Source organism: Cherax quadricarinatus, chromosome 16, assembly GCF_038502225.1.
Source record: "Cherax quadricarinatus isolate ZL_2023a chromosome 16, ASM3850222v1, whole genome shotgun sequence".
Taxonomy (NCBI): Eukaryota; Metazoa; Arthropoda; class Malacostraca; order Decapoda; family Parastacidae; genus Cherax; species Cherax quadricarinatus.
Window position 1 is genome coordinate 51,913,635 of NC_091307.1, and position 20,823 is coordinate 51,934,457.

Genomic DNA, 20,823 nt, shown 5'->3' on the forward strand with positions numbered 1-20,823 from the left:
TAAGGAGGAGAGGGTGGATAAATGCATGAGTGAGAGGGGTTGGATTTGAGTGGGACTTGCTTATTAGGGCTTATTTCTTGGTTGTGCAAGAATGGTATATAATACCAACAATTTCTTGGGTAGCATTGAAAATTGGGTTGGGCAAATGTTTTGTTAGTGGGATGAATTGTAAAGGACCTGCCTAGTATGGGCCAACAGGCCTGCTGCAGTGTTCCTCCATTCTTATGTTCTTATGTTCTTAGTAGTAGCAGCATTAGTAGTATTAATATATAATATTATTGGATCTAAAAGTAAGGTGTTGGTAGTTCTGCAGCGGGTGTGAGTGTGTTGTGTAAGATGCAAGAGGATCACATGTGGACGGTGTTCCTCGCCCGCCGCCGACACACTCCACAAGAGAACTTTGCCAGGAACTGGCAAGACTACAAGACCGGCTTCGGTGATCCACGTGGTGAATATTGGCTGGGTAAGATAAAATGTAGCTCTCTGTGTTGTATTGATGCTCATGCATTTCTTTCTGATGTGTTACAACTAATGTAGATCTGTGTTGTGGTGTAGTTCATGTAGCTCTTTGTGTTGTGGTGTAGTTCATGTAGATCTCTGTGTTTTGTTATATTTTATGCAGCTCTCTGTGTGTTGTGTTATATTTTATGTAGCTCTGTGTGTTGTGTTATATTTTATGTAGCTCTGTGTGTTGTGTTATATTTTATGTAGCTCTCTGTGTGTTGTGTTATATTTTATGTAGATCTGTGTGTTGTGTTATATTTTATGTAGATCTCTGTGTGTTGTGTTATATTTTATGTAGCTCTGTGTGTTGTGTTATATTTTATGTAGATCTCTGTGTGTTGTGTTATATTTTATGTAGCTCTCTGTGTGTTGTGTTATATTTTATGTAGATCTCTGTGTGTTGTGTTATATTTTATGTAGCTCTGTGTGTTGTGCTATATTTTATGTAGATCTCTGTGTTGTGTTATATTTTATGTAGCTCTGTGTGTTGTGCTATATTTTATGTAGCTCTGTGTGTTGTGTTATATTTTATGTAGATCTCTGTGTTGTGTTATATTTTATGCAGCTCTTTGTGTGTTGTGTTATATTTTATGTAGATCTATGTGTTGTGTTATATTTTATGTAGCTCTGTGTGTTGTGCTATATTTTATGTAGCTCTGTGTGTTGTGTTATATTTTATGTAGATCTCTGTGTTGTGTTATATTTTATGTAGCTCTTTGTGTGTTGTGTTATATTTTATGTAGATCTATGTGTTGTTATATTTTATGTAGCTCTGTGTGTTGTGCTATATTTTATGTAGATCTCTGTGTTGTGTTATATTTTATGTAGATCTCTGTGTTGTGTTATATTTTATGTAGATCTCTGTGTTGTGTTATATTTTATGTAGCTCTGTGTGTTGTGTTATATTTTATGTAGCTCTGTGTGTTGTGTTATATTTTATGTAGCTCTGTGTGTTGTGTTATATTTTATGTAGCTCTGTGTGTTGTGTTATATTTTATGTAGCTCTGTGTGTTGTGTTATATTTTATGTAGCTCTGTGTGTTGTGTTATATTTTATGTAGCTCTGTGTGTTGTGTTATATTTTATGTAGCTCTCTGTGTGTTGTGTTATATTTTATGTAGATCTCTGTGTTGTGTTATATTTTATGTAGATCTCTGTGTTGTGTTATATTTTATGTAGCTCTGTGTGTTGTGTTATATTTTATGTAGCTCTGTGTGTTGTGTTATATTTTATGTAGCTCTGTGTGTTGTGTTATATTTTATGTAGCTCTCTGTGTGTTGTGTTATATTTTATGTAGATCTCTGTGTTGTGTTATATTTTATGTAGCTCTGTGTGTTGTGTTATATTTTATGTAGCTCTGTGTGTTGTGTTATATTTTATGTAGCTCTGTGTGTTGTGTTATATTTTATGTAGCTCTGTGTGTTGTGTTATATTTTATGTAGCTCTCTGTGTGTTGTGTTATATTTTATGTAGATCTCTGTGTTGTGTTATATTTTATGTAGCTCTGTGTGTTGTGTTATATTTTATGTAGCTCTGTGTGTTGTGTTATATTTTATGTAGCTCTGTGTGTTGTGTTATATTTTATGTAGCTCTCTGTGTGTTGTGTTATATTTTATGTAGATCTCTGTGTTGTGTTATATTTTATGTAGCTCTCTGTGTGTTGTGCTATATTTTATGTAGATCTCTGTGTTGTGTTATATTTTATGTAGCTCTGTGTGTTGTGCTATATTTTATGTAGCTCTGTGTGTTGTGTTATATTTTATGTAGATCTCTGTGTTGTGTTATATTTTATGCAGCTCTTTGTGTGTTGTGTTATATTTTATGTAGATCTATGTGTTGTGTTATATTTTATGTAGCTCTGTGTGTTGTGCTATATTTTATGTAGCTCTGTGTGTTGTGTTATATTTTATGTAGATCTCTGTGTTGTGTTATATTTTATGTAGCTCTTTGTGTGTTGTGTTATATTTTATGTAGATCTATGTGTTGTTATATTTTATGTAGCTCTGTGTGTTGTGCTATATTTTATGTAGATCTCTGTGTTGTGTTATATTTTATGTAGATCTCTGTGTTGTGTTATATTTTATGTAGATCTCTGTGTTGTGTTATATTTTATGTAGCTCTGTGTGTTGTGTTATATTTTATGTAGCTCTGTGTGTTGTGTTATATTTTATGTAGCTCTGTGTGTTGTGTTATATTTTATGTAGCTCTGTGTGTTGTGTTATATTTTATGTAGCTCTGTGTGTTGTGTTATATTTTATGTAGCTCTGTGTGTTGTGTTATATTTTATGTAGCTCTGTGTGTTGTGTTATATTTTATGTAGCTCTCTGTGTGTTGTGTTATATTTTATGTAGATCTCTGTGTTGTGTTATATTTTATGTAGATCTCTGTGTTGTGTTATATTTTATGTAGCTCTGTGTGTTGTGTTATATTTTATGTAGCTCTGTGTGTTGTGTTATATTTTATGTAGCTCTGTGTGTTGTGTTATATTTTATGTAGCTCTCTGTGTGTTGTGTTATATTTTATGTAGATCTCTGTGTTGTGTTATATTTTATGTAGCTCTGTGTGTTGTGTTATATTTTATGTAGCTCTGTGTGTTGTGTTATATTTTATGTAGCTCTGTGTGTTGTGTTATATTTTATGTAGCTCTGTGTGTTGTGTTATATTTTATGTAGCTCTCTGTGTGTTGTGTTATATTTTATGTAGATCTCTGTGTTGTGTTATATTTTATGTAGCTCTGTGTGTTGTGTTATATTTTATGTAGCTCTGTGTGTTGTGTTATATTTTATGTAGCTCTGTGTGTTGTGTTATATTTTATGTAGCTCTCTGTGTGTTGTGTTATATTTTATGTAGATCTCTGTGTTGTGTTATATTTTATGTAGCTCTCTGTGTGTTGTGCTATATTTTATGTAGATCTCTGTGTTGTGTTATATTTTATGTAGCTCTGTGTGTTGTGCTATATTTTATGTAGCTCTGTGTGTTGTGTTATATTTTATGTAGATCTCTGTGTTGTGTTATATTTTATGTAGCTCTGTGTGTTGTGTTATATTTTATGTAGATCTCTGTGTTGTGTTATATTTTATGTAGCTCTGTGTGTTGTGCTATATTTTATGTAGCTCTGTGTGTTGTGTTATATTTTATGTAGATCTCTGTGTTGTGTTATATTTTATGTAGCTCTTTGTGTGTTGTGTTATATTTTATGTAGATCTATGTGTTGTTATATTTTATGTAGCTCTGTGTGTTGTGCTATATTTTATGTAGATCTCTGTGTTGTGTTATATTTTATGTAGATCTCTGTGTTGTGTTATATTTTATGTAGATCTCTGTGTTGTGTTATATTTTATGTAGCTCTGTGTGTTGTGTTATATTTTATGTAGCTCTGTGTGTTGTGTTATATTTTATGTAGCTCTGTGTGTTGTGTTATATTTTATGTAGCTCTGTGTGTTGTGTTATATTTTATGTAGCTCTGTGTGTTGTGTTATATTTTATGTAGCTCTGTGTGTTGTGTTATATTTTATGTAGCTCTGTGTGTTGTGTTATATTTTATGTAGCTCTCTGTGTGTTGTGTTATATTTTATGTAGATCTCTGTGTTGTGTTATATTTTATGTAGATCTCTGTGTTGTGTTATATTTTATGTAGCTCTGTGTGTTGTGTTATATTTTATGTAGCTCTCTGTGTGTTGTGTTAATTTTATGTAGCTCTGTGTGTTGTGTTATATTTTATGTAGCTCTCTGTGTGTTGTGTTATATTTTATGTAGATCTCTGTGTTGTGTTATATTTTATGTAGCTCTGTGTGTTGTGTTATATTTTATGTAGCTCTGTGTGTTGTGTTATATTTTATGTAGCGCTGTGTGTTGTGTTATATTTTATGTAGCTCTGTGTGTTGTGTTATATTTTATGTAGCTCTCTGTGTGTTGTGTTATATTTTATGTAGATCTCTGTGTTGTGTTATATTTTATGTAGCTCTGTGTGTTGTGTTATATTTTATGTAGCTCTGTGTGTTGTGTTATATTTTATGTAGCTCTGTGTGTTGTGTTATATTTTATGTAGCTCTCTGTGTGTTGTGTTATATTTTATGTAGATCTCTGTGTTGTGTTATATTTTATGTAGCTCTCTGTGTGTTGTGCTATATTTTATGTAGATCTCTGTGTTGTGTTATATTTTATGTAGCTCTGTGTGTTGTGCTATATTTTATGTAGATCTCTGTGTTGTGTTATATTTTATGTAGCTCTCTGTGTGTTGTGTTATATTTTATGTAGCTCTGTGTGTTGTGTTATATTTTATGTAGCTCTGTGTGTTGTGTTATATTTTATGTAGCTCTCTGTGTGTTGTGCTATATTTTATGTAGATCTCTGTGTTGTGTTATATTTTATGTAGCTCTGTGTGTTGTGTTATATTTTATGTAGATCTCTGTGTTGTGTTATATTTTATGTAGCTCTGTGTGTTGTGTTATATTTTATGTAGATCTCTGTGTTGTGTTATATTTTATGTAGCTCTGTGTGTTGTGTTATATTTTATGTAGCTCTGTGTGTTGTGTTATATTTTATGTAGATCTCTGTGTTGTGTTATATTTTATGTAGCTCTGTGTGTTGTGTTATATTTTATGTAGCTCTGTGTGTTGTGTTATATTTTATGTAGCTCTGTGTGTTGTGTTATATTTTATGTAGCTCTGTGTGTTGTGTTATATTTTATGTAGCTCTGTGTGTTGTGCTATATTTTATGTAGATCTCTGTGTTGTGTTATATTTTATGTAGATCTCTGTGTTGTGTTATATTTTATGTAGCTCTGTGTGTTGTGTTATATTTTATGTAGCTCTGTGTGTTGTGTTATATTTTATGTAGATCTCTGTGTTGTGTTATATTTTATGTAGCTCTCTGTGTTGTGTTATATTTTATGTAGCTCTGTGTGTTGTGTTATATTTTATGTAGCTCTCTGTGTTGTTATATTTTATGTAGATCTCTGTGTTGTGCTATATTTTATGTAGCTCTCTGTGTATGGATTTTTCTTCCAGTTCTTTGTTATAAGTTGTAATTTAAAAAGGTTTATCTGTGTTTGCGGTAAATGTTGCACTGTAATAATCATTTTTGTGTCGTAAATATATTATGTTCATCATGTTAAAGTTTTAATGAAGGTTATGAATGAAATCATGTGATTATTTGCAGGCAATGACAACCTTCACACGCTGACTAGCGGAGACCAGAGTTACCGGCTCAGGGTAGTCGCCACCAACCTACGAGGAGAACAGCGATCTGCAGATTGGGAGACATTTAGCGTGGGTGATGAAACCAGCGGGTAATATATCGAGAATTTAGTCGTTTTCTAGGTTATCTCTTTCCTCCTGCATGTGTAGAGTCGAGTGAAGTTGCCAACAGGTAACGTTGAGAAAATTGTTGTCCTTTAATCTAGTATATCCTCCCAGCGCATGCTTAACATGGGTCATAAGATAAGATAAGATTTCGTTCGGATTTTTAACCCCGGAGGGTTAGCCACCCAGGATAACCCAAGAAAGTCAGTGCGTCATCGAGGACTGTCTAACTTATTTCCATTGGGGTCCTTAATCTTGTCCCCCAGGATGCGACCCACACCAGTCGACTAACACCCAGGTACCTATTTGCTGCTAGGTGAACAGGACAACAGGTGTAAGGAAACGTGTCGAAATGTTTCCACCCGCCGGGAATCGAACCCGGGCCCTCCGTGTGTGAAGCGGGAGCTTTAGCCACCAGACCACCGGGCCAGCAGGGCATGTAAGACAATCGCTGACAAAACAAAATCAGAGACAGTCAGCGTTAATTAAAAGATGGGGCTATCGACGAAGAGGTCAGATTAAGTGCTTTTGGGCTGTGACGACGTCGGAAGTAATTTCTGCGTACCCGCTGATAGACGGAGCAGTAATAAAATATGGTAAATTGGTAACGGTACTTGAGCTGAGTTTTTATCTATGAGAAACCAGTACCTAAGACGTGTGTCAGATAAGTAGGCGGGAGAGTGTAGTCTCCCAAACACGACAATCATAACGTGACCAAACACTCATACAAGTTTGTTATGAACCACTCAGACTACCGTTGTTATCAACGGTTGCGAAGTTTCCTAAAGATTATTGTAAAATATTCTGAGAGTGGAACACACCTGTATGAAATGTGTAGGTCATTAACAGCTGACCGCCCAGCAGAATCCGCCTTCTAGTTGACCTGAACATCCACATGACCAGGGACCAGCAGATAACGATGTCTAAGTGTTTACTGGAAATGCGGCACAAACAATATTATGTACGAAAAACGATGGGATGAGGAGAATGAAATTTTTGGATAGCTTGTAGAGCACTAAAAAAGTCTGAAACAACCACGAATATTGAGGTAGGCAGGAAAGCAATATGTATAACAGCAAAGAGAGCTGCATATAGCTCAGCTGTAAAAACGCTAGCTAATTCTAATAAATAAACTCGCACAATTGTGTCTGAAAAACCTGCTGCAAACCAGACACCGTCAGAGAACTGACGGTGTCTGGTTCTCATGCAACCTCCTGAGAATAAGATAGGAAATGGTTAAGAAAATTGGAGCGAGAGGCTTCAGTAGAAAATTGAGCTTTCGCACACAGCACTGGGAAAGAAGATACTCATGGTGGGAACTTCCCAAGTGGCAAAAGAGAAAAGTTATATATAGACTTCCCATGCATGTTTAATTAACATGGGTCATAAAGCAAGCATATAAACTCAACAGATTTTTACTCTGCTTATTTAACAGAAATGACTGATTTTCGTAGATTTACTGTATAAATAAGTTTTCACTAGATGTATTTGGCAGAATTGACTCTTGCCTTTTAGGCTAAGCTTACCAGTTTGGATTATTGTGAACAAACGACGTATATATATAACTATCTATATATATATATGTCATTCCAAATATGTAAAACTGGTCAATTAGCAAGAACTCATTTAAAATTAAGTCCTGAAATTTTCTCTTATTCGTTTAAAGATATATTTTTTTCATTAATGTTAATGTAAAAATTTTTAATTTTGCACCAAAAGAATCTTAGAAAATTTACCTAACTTTATCATAAAAAGAGCAATTTATTGTAGCCTAACCCAACTAAATATATTTTAAATACGTTTACAGTAATTTAGTTCTAAGCAAACACAATCAAATATATTTTTTTCGTTAGGTTCAGAATGATTTTGGCGAAATTATTGCATACACAAATTTTCACTTGTCCTATATGGCAAGATGAGTGTTGCTATTTAAGCCAAGATCGCAAGTTCTGCCTATTCGGCACGACATATATATATATAATTGTAACCACGAACTAGTGGTATTGATCAATAACAACACTGCGCTAGCCAAGGATTCGAACCCATGTTGTACTGGCCTGCCTCATGGTAAGCGAGAACCACATGACGCTTTAAACCACTGGACCACCCAACCTTTCGTAGGGTTGGGTGGTCCTGTGGTTTAAAGCGTCATGTGCTTCTCGCTTACCATGAGGCAGGCCAGTACAACATGGGTTCGAATCTTTGGCTAGCGCAGTGTTGTTATTGATATATATGTGTGTGTGTGTGTCGTGCCGAATAGGTAAAATTTGTCAGTTAGCAAGAACTCATTTAAAATTAAATCTTTACTAAAATTTTCTCTTATACGTTTCAAGAATTTTTTTTTTCATTTATGTTAATGTAAAAAATAATTTTTGTACCAAAAATAACTCAGAAAACTTACCTAACCTTATTATAACAAGTCACTGTGGCTGTATTCAAGCCGCCTGGAGCAATTTCCTAACAGTTCAAGGAACAGCTTTTGAAAATTGACAACTGTAAGGAAAATCTCTCGACCTCAGCCCCCAAAATCTTGCTGCTGGGCGAGTTCAACATCTAAAATGGAAGAATGTGGCAAATGGTGTGTTAGCAGAAATAACCCCAGAAGCCAGCCCATATGAAAATTAACACACACATGAGCTTTTAAATCTCTGCAGCAAATTAACCTTAAGCTAGAAAATAGTGGAGCCAACAAAACTGGAAAATATTCGAGGCTTTATCTTCACTAACAAAGATGATCTGGTACGAAATATAACAGTAACAAAGGCAATACATTCAGATCACAACATAATATAAGTTCAGACATGTATGTGCAGTACTCCTGTGTGGCACTTGAAGTATGCTCAAGGCACATGCCCTTAAGAAAACAGAAGAGAAGGTGTAAACTAGAAGGTAAAGAATCGCAGAGCTGCTTAAAGGGGCCAGTATATCTGAAATGCGGAATGAGGCAGTGGTCAGAGAAAAAAGAAAATATCGAACTTAATCTTAAGAAATCATACAGGAGCCACGAAACACAGAAAGAACTTGAAGCAATAAATGAAAAACAAAAAAGAAAAGTATTTCTTTTCATATGCTCAATCTAGGACAAAAACCACATCCAGTATTGGATCTCTGCTTAAACAAGATGGGACTTACACAGTTGACAGCAAAGAAATGAGTGAGATACTGAAGTCTCAATATGACTCAGCGTTTAGTTAGCCGTTAATCAGACTAAGAGTCGACAATTTAAATGAATTTATTATGACCGAGACTCAAAATTTGGTTAATTCAAGAATTTCTGATATAATCCCATGACCACAGAAGTTTGAAAAAGAAAATAATGACATGCCCATGCACTCTGCCCCAGTATCGTGGAACTCCATGTTCATCAAGAACAGCAAGTAACATCTATCATGTGCCTTAAATATACTATGGAGAGAGAGCATAGCACATGGGTCATCTCATAGTCAAAAAAACAACAGATATAGCCCCACTCCACAAAGGTGGCAGTAAAGCAACTGCAAAAAAAATGCTGCACTATCACTAACGTCCCACATAAAACTCCCATCATAATAATGTCCCAGCATAAAACTCACTGAAAGGGTTAAAGCATGATCGCCAACCACTTGAATACCCATCAGTTGCACAGCCCAGGGCAGCATGGTTTAGAGCAGGTCGCTCCAGCCTCTCACAACTACTGTATCACTGTGATATGTCTTCGTTGCACTGGAGGACAAAATGCAAATGTAGTATACACAGACTTTGTGAAAGCGTTTGACAAGTGCGATAATGGTGTAATAACATACAAAATGCATGATAAAGAAATAGCAAGAAAAGCTTTAGATGGATGTATAATTTCCAAATAGAACACAAAGAGTAATGGTAAACAGAGTGAAGTCAGAGGTGGCTACAATGAAAAGCTCTGTTCAACAAGGCACAGTTGTAGCCCCCATCTTTTTCCTCGTCCTCATATCTGAAGTAAACAGAGATATAAGCCACAGCACCGTGTCCTCCTTTACTGATGATACCAGAATTTGCATGAAAGTGTTATCCATCGAGATCACTGCAAATCTCCAACAGACATAAACCAAGTTTTTAAATGGGAGCCAGAAAACAATATGAAGATCAATGAAGACAAATTTCAGTTACTATCAGAGGCGTCGTAAGGGGAGGCGGGGGGGACCGCCCCGGTTAACACAATTTAGAGGGTGACACTATAGAGCCTCTTAAGAAGGTAACACTAATGCCCAAAACAGTGGTGCACCAACATAACAGAAGAATCCTTCGTTTCTACATAGCCTATTATATGATTATAGAGTACAAATAAACTTAAAAATCATTGATTTTGATGATGTGATAGATGATTTTGCAGGATTGAAGGCAACGTCAAATGTAAGATCAGATTTACTGAGATGTTACCTGTACTCAAGGTCAAATGTAAGATCAGATTTACTGAGATGTTACCTGTACTCAAGGTCAAATGTAAGATCAGATTTACTGAGATGTTACCTGTACTCAAGGTCAAATGTAAGATCAGATTCACTGAGATGTTACCTGTACTCAAGGTCAAATGTAAGATCAGATTTACTGAGATGTTACCTGTACTCATGGTCAAATGTAAGATCAGATTCACTGAGATGTTACCTGTACTCAAGGTCAAATGTAAGATCAGATTTACTGAGATGTTACCTGTACTCAAGGTCAAATGTAAGATCAGATTCACTGAGATGTTACCTGTACTCAAGGTCAAATGTAAGATCAGATTTACTGAGATGTTACCTGTACTCAAGGTCAAATGTAAGATCAGATTTACTGAGATGTTACCTGTACTCATGGTCAAATAGGAACTAGTGTTTCTCTGATATTGCAATGTTTTTCTTCATTTTTCAGTTTTTTTTTTTCTTTTTTTTCTGCATTGTTTAAGATGAATAAATGTAGGATCAGTTGGCTGTACTCAAAGTGGTATTTGAGTTTATGTTTCCTCAATATTACTACGATTATTTATTTTATCATTAATAAAGTTGAGAAGTATTCTCCTGTTCAGTTTATGGCCCTTAAACGTTCTCATTGTTAAACATTAGTTATTGGTCATGCAGTAGTGACGTAACTGATCATGCAGTAGTGACGTAACTGGTCATGCAGTAGTGACGTAACTGCAGTCTACTCCCCCCATTCCCCTGTCCTTGAATTTCATGGGGGCGACACCAGAGATTCCGCCCCGGGTGATACCAACTCTAGCGACGCCTCTGGTTACTTTGCTGTGGAAAACTCGAGGAATCGAAAACTGGATCTGAGTATAAAACAAATTTCAACCACACAATAAAGAGAAAAACTAATGTGAAGGACCTGGTAGTGGTAATATCAGAGAATCTCACTTTCAAAGATCACAACAATGTTTCTACCACATGTGTTAGAAAAATGATAGGATGGATAATGAGAACCTTCAAAACTAGGGATGCCAGGCCTATGATGATTCTCTTCAAATCACTTGTTGTCTCTAGGCTGGAATATTGCTGTACATTAATGGCCCCTTTCTTTTTTTTTTTATATTTTATTTAGAACAATGCAATACAAGAGATAGATAAGACAATAACAGTTCTTACACAGAATAAATCATTAACAACCACACAAACATGAACTTTGAGATAACACAAATATCCCTCCTCACCCATACATGAAAACCCCTACACCTATGATAACCAATAAACGAACAGTTCCAAAATGCATTATTATATGATTAACAAAACACATCAACGATATGCATATATTGTCACTTTGTAAATTATAAAGTAGGACACCTTATACGTTAAATACAATTAACGTAATGTATTGAGAATAAGGTAAAAACAATATGTTCAACAAACACAGAATATATTAATAAACATGGATCCAACACACTGACACCTCTACAAGCATCTAAAAACATGCATATGAATAACATACATAGAACAATGTCCCACTGCAAAGTCAAACACATATTAAGTATACTCGTCACAAACCATGAATACACATCATACGCCCAAGTTCATACACATTCACCCGTTACATACCAGGAGGCGACCCCGTTTCCACCCCTGACAGCCCATCAACATAACACATTGTACCATCCCTACCCTGCCCCACCCACCTAATTTACAAATTTAATAAAACCTCTAATGTATGGTCTTTATATCCCTCAGAGAATGCCCGCTCCCACCTCCTCCCATAAAGTTCTCTATTACGGCACAACGTTTTATAAACCGTAACAGCCAATACCCTCCTCTTCACCTCACTTACCCCTTTCCCCCTCATTCTCCACATTATGTAAACATAATCTACCATAATGTACCCCACAGCCCTAATAATGCTTTCATCCATACCCCCCACATCAAGACTCAATGCCCGCAGAACAGAAAAGTATTGACCACTTATCCTATGCAACACCCTGCTCAACCAACCCCTGACGCTCCCCAACCCCTCACAAAAATACACTACATGGAATGCAGAATCCTCCCCGCCACATATTCCACATACCCCCCCCCCCTCAACCACCCGTCTAGCTCGTAAGACCACTCCCGATGGTAAAATCCCATGCAAAAACCGATACATCACCTCACGTCCACGGGGTTGTAATCTTAACCTACCAAACCTTCTCCATATACATCCCCAGTCATACATGGGGAAAATCCCCTCCACCGGAGCCACAACCCTTTCCACTGACATCCTACACAGCCTACTTATTTTTACCTTACCCAGATCCCTAACCATCACCACTGCCCTCAAAATAGTTTCACACTCCCTCAACTCCGTCCCAGAAAACATGCGTTTCAATTTATTGTGTACCTTAACCAACCCCCCTCCCTACTCACACCCTCCCTCATCACCTCCCTTTTAATGAAGATACATTTGACCCTCCTCTTTAAGTTCATTAAACCCAACCCCCCCTGACGCACAGGTAACATTACTACATCCCTTTTAAGCCAATCACAACCTGAACCCCACAAAAATTTAAAAACCCCTCTAAGTATAGTTGCAATTGCCGTTCCCGTTAAAGGGAACACGGCAGCCACATGCCAAACCTTGCTATACAATAAAACGTTAATTACAATGGCACGCTGCACAAGGGTCAAATGATAAGGCCGCAATGCTCCCAATCGACCCAGAATCCTTTCTACCAATCTGACCGAATTATTAACACTTGCAACATCAAGATCATCTGCATAGATTAGACCACAAATTTTTAATGACATCACCCGCTTCTTTACGACTGCACTACCCTACTCAACCCTCTCCCCCCAAGTTCCTAACCCCATAACCATGGACTTCTCCGAATTTACCCTCATACCAGTTGCACATGCAAACGTGTCGACCACTCCATCTAAGGCGTTTATGGACATCCCCTCCCTAACCAAAACAGTGGTATCATCTACATACCCTATGAGAACAGGCCAAACGCCCCCTGTACCCCCCCAACCCCTCCACTAATGCCCATATGGCGCTCCACCATTCTATAAAAGGGGTTCTGTATGCATGTAAATAAAAGCTGTGACTTAGGACACCCCTGTCTAAGACCTCTGCCCATTGCAATCCTCCCCCCTAATCTTCCATTAATCTGTACTCTCACCATTGCCCCTCTATATAACGCCTCTACCCATCCCACTATTTCTTCACCATAGCCCTGTTTCCTAAGGATAGCTCTCAACGCCTCTCGCTCCACCCTATCATAAGCTCCTTGCCAGTCTAGTGCAACCAAACCCCCCCTTCCCCCCCTTTTCCTTCCACGAAATCCCTTAAAAGCCATGCCCCACCCCCATAGACCTACCTGGCAACCCAAACTGGGTTTCCGATACAACCCTCCCTACAACACACTTAATCCTATTTCCTAAAATTTTCGCAAATAACTTATAATCCGCGCATAACAACGATATTGTCCTATAGTCCCTGAGCGAACGCTGTTCCTTACCCTTCGGTACCAAAACAACTACAGCTGTTGCCTGTCTTTCATCCAACCTGCCCCTTACCTTCATCAAGTTTAGTAACCTCACCAAAAAACCCTTTATTAACTCCCAATGCTGTTGATAAAACTCCGCCGGCAGTCCATCGATTCCCGGTGCTTTGCCCTTTCGCATGGCACTCAAAGCTCTCCATATTTCCCCCTCAGTTATGTCCCCCCCAAAGCTTCCCTATCACTGTCTCCTAACCTACATGGCACACTTCCACACACCCTCTCTAAATCCCCTAATCCTACCCCTTCCTCCAGCCAAAACTTTTCGTACCACTTATCCGCAAACAACCCCATCCCATCCGTAGTGTGGATAACCTGACCCTCCCTATACCCTCCCACCGACTCAAGAACCTCCAAACATGGAATAGCTGTTGCCTGCTGACGTTGTTTTTGTCTGCGCAACACACACGAGGACGGCCTATCTCCCCATAACACCTCCTCCACCCCCACCATTACTCTCACCGCTTGGAACCGCTCGTCCTGGATTTCCTGCAACCTCTCTTTAAGTATCATAATGTTGTCCATCGGATAGATACCCTCTACTGCCCCTTTTACATAACAACCCCGTAACCTGTCCTCCAAATAATTAAGCAACCTAAATTTTAAAGAATTAATCCTTTTCCCCTCCCTCACATAATGCCGAATCCAGTCCTTAGCCACACCATCCCACTATGTCACCACGTCCTCCACACCTTGTACCTCCTCAGTTAATCTCTCCCACAGCTCTGTAAAAACCCCCAACCCCTCCTCATCTTCCAACAGACTCGTATTTAATTTCCAATATCCCCTAGAGATACTAGCTAGGGAACCCCACTCTACTTCTGCTACAACCGCCCTATGATCCGAAAAAGCTAGTTCAATAGTACGGACAGACTTTGACAATACCTTATGAGATATATACAACCTGTCTAACCTAGCTGCATAACCTCGCCGCACGAAAGTATGCTCCACCTCCCACGCTCCCCCACCTACCACATCCCTCAACTGAACGTCCACCAAAAGATTGCGTAATGCTGTCAACATATGCCCCGCCCCTCGTGGTTCCACATCCGCTCTCCTGATCACACAATTCCAGTCCCCACCAACGATGGCCACTGCAGGTAAACCACGGAAAGCAAAAACTAGATCATCACACACAAAATCCCTCTTTACTTTCATATCGTTTTCAGCTGGTGCATACACACTTACAAAGGTTACCCTCTGCCCCATCCACCACCCATCCACACGCAACACCCTCCCCCCCCTCCCCCCTCACTTCTTTGCAACACAAACGGGCTCGCCTCTTTTATCAATAAACCCACACCACCTTTCAAACGTGCCGATGGCAGAGTCAACACCTTATACCCTGCCACCTCGAGCACTCTACCCTCCCTGAAATTATGCTCCTGTAGAAAGACTACATCCACTCTGTAACGACGTAAGAGCATACGAAAGCATTCCCTCTTCACACCAGTACACAGTCCATTCACATTCACAGTCATGCACTTAAGGCCTTTCTAAAGCTTCCAACCCTTTCTCCTCTCAACCTTCCCAGGGCCTCCTGCCCCAGGGTCAACATGTGGTTTGTCACCATCCACCTCCCCCCTTTTCCGATGCCTCTTATCCTGGCTGTCTCGAGAATATACATCCTTCCTCCCAGACCTCTGCGCGGGCGTCAGGACATCATCTGAGTCTGACGCAGCCGCCCTCTTCCTCGTGACACCCTCTACCGCCATACTTTCTTCCGAAGATTCCTCACAGTGAACATCAACCTCTACTGTGACCTGTCGCGCAGAGCACGGTGACTCCTCTCTGTGCCTGCAGTTGTCCTCCTTCCTTCTCGTGCCTGTCCTGCCACACTCTCCTTTCAACTCAGGCACCATTTCACGGACCAAGCCATTATCCTCGCCTGAAGAAGGTAAAGTTTTCAATACCTCGTCGAGCTCCTCCTCCAGCTCCCGCACCTCCTGCTGAATTAGCACTTCCTCCCCCGTCACCGGCAAAGTGGCCATTTTTGGCTCCACACAACTCGTGCCTCGCCCATCATGCACCACAAGAGACTCTTCTACAATTTCACTCCACAGACGGCCATCTCCTCGTTTTCCTTTGGAATTCTCCTCAACGACATCCACACCTGTAACTGGTGCTCCACCTGTTTGCGCCGGCGCCCTCCACTGCCTCCCACACGTCGCCGCCATATGATCATACTCCCCACACAACCTGCATGTTCGTCGCTGCCCAGCATACGCCACTAGAATTTGGGTCCTAAACTCCGGCATCACGACGTATGACGGGATCGGGTGCCTCAGTGTCATTTTGAGGGAGAATGTACCCTCCGGACGTCCCATGTACGCACCTGCCGCCCACTTGCCTTGGGTTGCCAGATGCACGGTACCATAAGCTGCAAACACCTTTCGTAAGTCCTCCTCGTCAGCCTCGAAGGGGACATTTCGCAACTTCACCCATGTATAGTGGCGAGAGACGTCTATGAGTCGCACTTTGACAGCTGGAGTTACATCAATACTCACATGCTCAAATTTCGTCACTAACGACTCGTACACAGCCGTCGAATTTAACTTGACGAATAGACGATAGGCCCCATTCAGGGCCACACCATAAACTTCATCATCCTGTACTCCGTACGTTTCCCTGATGATTGTCGGAAGTAACACCTGCGCCGTAGAGGGGGAAATCGCCCCACGAAGCAGCTCAACGCCGACAGTGTTCACCCTACGTCGGATACTCAGCGCCATATTGTTGCTATGAGAGCTCTCCTGACAAACAGCAGAGGGGTGCCGAGCACAACCGCGCTCCACCGCAGTCAGGCAGCAAATGAATGCCCCTTTCAAGGCAGGCGAAACTGCAGATCAGATGAACATTCAGAGAGCTTTCAATGCATGTATGAGAATATAAAAAGCACGTAAATTACTGGAAATAGTTGAAGTCCCTTGACCTGTACTCCTTGGAATGCAGGCGAGAAAGATACATGTTAATATACACTTGGAAAATCCTAGAGGGACTAGTCCCAAATACGCACACGGAAATTACTCCCTACATAAGCAAAAGACTTGGCAGGCTCTGCAACATCCTCCCAATGAAAAGCAGGGGCACTGTGAGGGAAAAGTTCACCAGATAAGAGTAGCAAGCGAGTATATGGTGACGATAGTTTGATTGCCAGTCTGCTTGTTAAGGTAGGGTCAGTGTCTAGCTCCCGCTATCCCCCCATCCTTGTTCCACCCGGAAAGGTGACATGTGGGGTTCCGACCAAATGGTAATCACTCGACTCACAGCTCCCAGCACAACTGTAAGTAAAAGCCTCTGCTCCTATTCTAGTGGATATATTGGTTAAAAGCTTCACTTTTAACCAATTTTAAGGCGTAGTTCATTCTGCCTTGATTTCCATGTGCTTTTAGATAATCACCATACACCATAATCATCATACAGCTTGTCCAAATAGTGCAACACCTAATTTACCTCCCTTCACAGAGGGGTGAAGACATAACTTCATACATAATTAGGTTTGAAAATGACCCAACCCTCTGTGAATGGCCTGCTGACACCTGGGCTACCAGGTTAGGTATGTTATTTTCTGGTACAGCTTTGAATATCTATGCAACTTTGTCGCAGGATATCATATGTAATTATAACCTACTTAAGAAGGCAATCCTTAAAGCAAAAAAAAAAAAAAAATTCTTACAGGAAAGATTTCAGGTATGCCACCTTACAGCATGGCCAAAACTTTCAGCAGTTACAGGTAACACTCTTTCGTTTGTTCGGCTTTTGGATAGAGAGTTCAGGAATTGATCAGTTATGAATCTCTTAGAGACTTCATGGTTGCTGACCAGTTCCTGACAGCTCTTCCTCATCAAATAAGAACATTCATCAGAGAACGTAACCTGATTAAAGCTGAGGAAGTTGCTGAGGCCGCTGACTTGTATGCTGAGGCTCACAATTCATATAAAGACCAAAAGGGATCGAACCCTAAGGGCAAGGGTTCACCAGATCTTAAGAAATCAAAGCCTCTAGTAGAAAGTAAACTGACTTCTTTTATTCCTGTTCGTCATTTACGAGGTGTTAAGGGACACAAATGTCCCGATTGTCCTTCTAAGAAAGTGCAAAAAGTTGGAAGATGTTTTAAAGACTGTAATGGCCAAGTACCCTTCTGTTCAGGAACATTTAATGGATTTAATGTATCTACCATTTTACGAGACACTGGATGCACATGTATAGTCATTTCTGATAAGCTGTTCCCTAACCTTAAAGAAACTCATTCCTCTGCTATACTTTCAGACTACTTGGGCCGTACAGACACTTTTCCTACCATACGTTGTTACATTAGGTCTAAATGGTTCACAGGTTGGTCTGAAGCCGTACTAGCTCCCATCACTTCTTGCTCCGTACTAATAGGTAATGTAAAACATGACTCAAGAAATCGTAATGACACGATTGCAAACAAACCATACCCCCCGCCGGGATTGAACCCGCGGTAATTGTCTCTAGAGACTCTATGACCGCGAGTTCAATCCCGGCCGGGGGTATGGTTAGGTTGTGAGGTAAGACACATATGCAACAGTTAGGTATCTTTATTTTGAAACGTTTCGCCTACACAGTAGGCTTCTTCAGTCGAGTACAGAAAAGTTGATAGAAGCAGAAGAGACTTGAAGACGATGTAATCAGTCAATCACCCTTAAAGTTTTGAGGTGGTCAGTCCCTCAGTCTGGAGAAGAGCATTGTTCCGAAGTCTGAAACATATTGTTTCAGACATATTGTTTCTTTCAGAAACATATTGTTTCAGACTTCGGAACAACGCTCTTCTCCAGACTGAGGGACTGACCACCTCAAAACTTTAAGGGTGATGGACTGATTACATAGTCTTCAAGTCTCTTCTGCTTCTATCAACTTTTCTGTACTCGACTGAAGAAGCCTACTGTGTAGGCGAAACGTTTCAAAATAAAGATACCTAACTGTTGCATATGTGTCTTACCTAACAACCTGTCGGTATTTTATACCATTTTAATGTTCGGTATGATTAGGTAATGTAAAAGGTACCATTCTTCTTTCTGAGGTTGACTTTTCATCAGCAAAGATGGACATAAGTTTTTTCAGCTCCTCTTCCTGTAGAGTCAGAGAAACCCCTCGACAGTTCAGATGAGACAATGTCTCGTGATATTCATGTGGGATTAAAAACCAGTGATACTACTCTAATTGTTTTATATTTTCATTTCTAAGGAATAAAGTGTTTATATTTGACTGTTATTATTCTTTTTCTATTCATTAATTTTCCTGAGGAGGAGCCAGCCTTGGTAATACTTACTGAAGTTGTTACAGGGCTAAGTAAGCCTTCACAGGCACTATGAGAACGCTGAGACCACACATAGTGTCAGGGGCCCAAGACCGTTCAACTGCCTCCCAGCATACATAAGGGGGATTACAAATAAACCCCTGGCTGTCTTCAAGAGGGAACTGGACAGATACCTACAGTCAGTTCCTGATCAGCCAGGCTGTGGTTGAGGTTAGTGGTCAGTATGCTGAGGTCAGTGGTCACGTGTGGTCATACCTGTCCTATGCTCCTGGGAGTTAGCGTGGGGTGTTACCAAGCACCATGGCTTGTTGTAGTGTTTTAGAATCTCAGGTTCAGGTGTTGAAGGAGGTTCTACTTCTTCAGGAGGAAAATGGGAGGCTGAAGCTTCGCCGAGAGGGCTTTGGGAGTCACTGTGAGATGGATTTAGCTGGTAAGGAGGAAATGGTCACCAGAAGTGAGAGTGGTAGCCGCTTTAAGTGGCAAGTGGTTCACAGTTCAGGAAGAAGATCAGAAGGGTTAACAAAGATGTGAAGGTAGGAAATCGATTCTCTGTTCTCCAGGACAAGTGTATTTCAGTTGTTAGTGAGGTTGAAGGTATCACTGACTCCCCTGCTAATCAAGGTAAGAATATTCTAATTGTAGGAGATTCTCAGGTAAGATATATGGACAGTGCTTTTTGCAGCAGAGACAGAAAGGTCAGACAGGAGCTGGTGTTGGTGACAGAGTCAGCAGGTTGGATAAAAAAATTATGTCAGGAAATGGGAACAAGACCATTATCTGTCTTAGCACTGGGGGTAATGACATTGGGAAGGGTAGGAGACAGGAGCTGCTGAATAAGTACAGGTCAGCCATAGAAGTAGTCAGGTCTAAGGGAGGGATCCCAGTCATATGTAGCATCTTGCCTAGAATGGGAGTGGGCAATGAGTGGATGTCTAGGGCAATTGGTATAAATTGCTGTCTAGACAGGTACTGAAAGGAACTTGCAATCCCATTCATTGATAACTAGGACAAATTCTATGGCAAACGTGATATGTATGCAAGGGATGGGGTTCATCTCTGAGGCTGGAGTTGTTACATTAGCCAGTTCGATTGAGGGGGTAATTGATGACTTGTATAGGACTTTAAACTGATAGATTATAGAGGTATGGGTGTTTGTGGGGAAAAATCAGGGTGCAGTACTAGGCGTAGACAACAACAGATATTACTGGGATACCTCAGGGATATGTTTAAAAGACAATATTCAAAATAGTTGCTAGTAAAGGCAAATCAATTGATCAACAAACAAAGAGATAGTAGAGGGCAACGATTGACTAGCTCCCCTCAGGTTTACTATACAAATAGTAGGAGTTTAAGAAATAAGATAGATGAGCTAAGATTATTTGCAAGTGCAGATAATAGACATTATTGGTATAACAGAGACCTGGTTCAACCTGAAAGATAGAGAAATTCCTTCTGAATGCAACATACAGGGTTATAAACTATTCCACACTGATAGGATCAACAGGAAGGGTGGTGTAGTGGATTGTTGTCTTAGACATGATATAAGATTAGAAACATCGAACACAGAATCTGTTTGGCTACAGTTTCACGAGGGTCGTGACAAATTAATTTTGGATGTGATTTATAGGCCCCCAAACCTTGATGGGGAGTGCAGTAAGCTGTTATGGAACGAAATTCATAAGGCATCTAGATATGAAAATGTTGTGTTAATGGGAGATTTTAACTTTAGACAAATTGATTGGAACAATATGAGAGGAAACCTTGAGTCTAGTAACT

The 20,823-nt window shown here is 39.7% G+C and overlaps 1 protein-coding gene across 2 annotated transcripts in view; it reads left to right on the forward strand.

The window, feature by feature from the left end:
* Positions 1-20,823, forward strand: part of LOC128688964 (fibrinogen-like protein 1) — a 70,737-nt gene that overhangs the window by 41,369 nt on the left and 8,545 nt on the right. For both annotated transcript variants that reach the window (XM_070085690.1, XM_070085691.1), the window contains exons 5-6: positions 306-463; positions 5,664-5,793. In XM_070085690.1, coding sequence (XP_069941791.1) covers positions 306-463; positions 5,664-5,793 — 288 coding nt within the window. The remainder of the gene's footprint in view (positions 1-305; positions 464-5,663; positions 5,794-20,823) is intronic.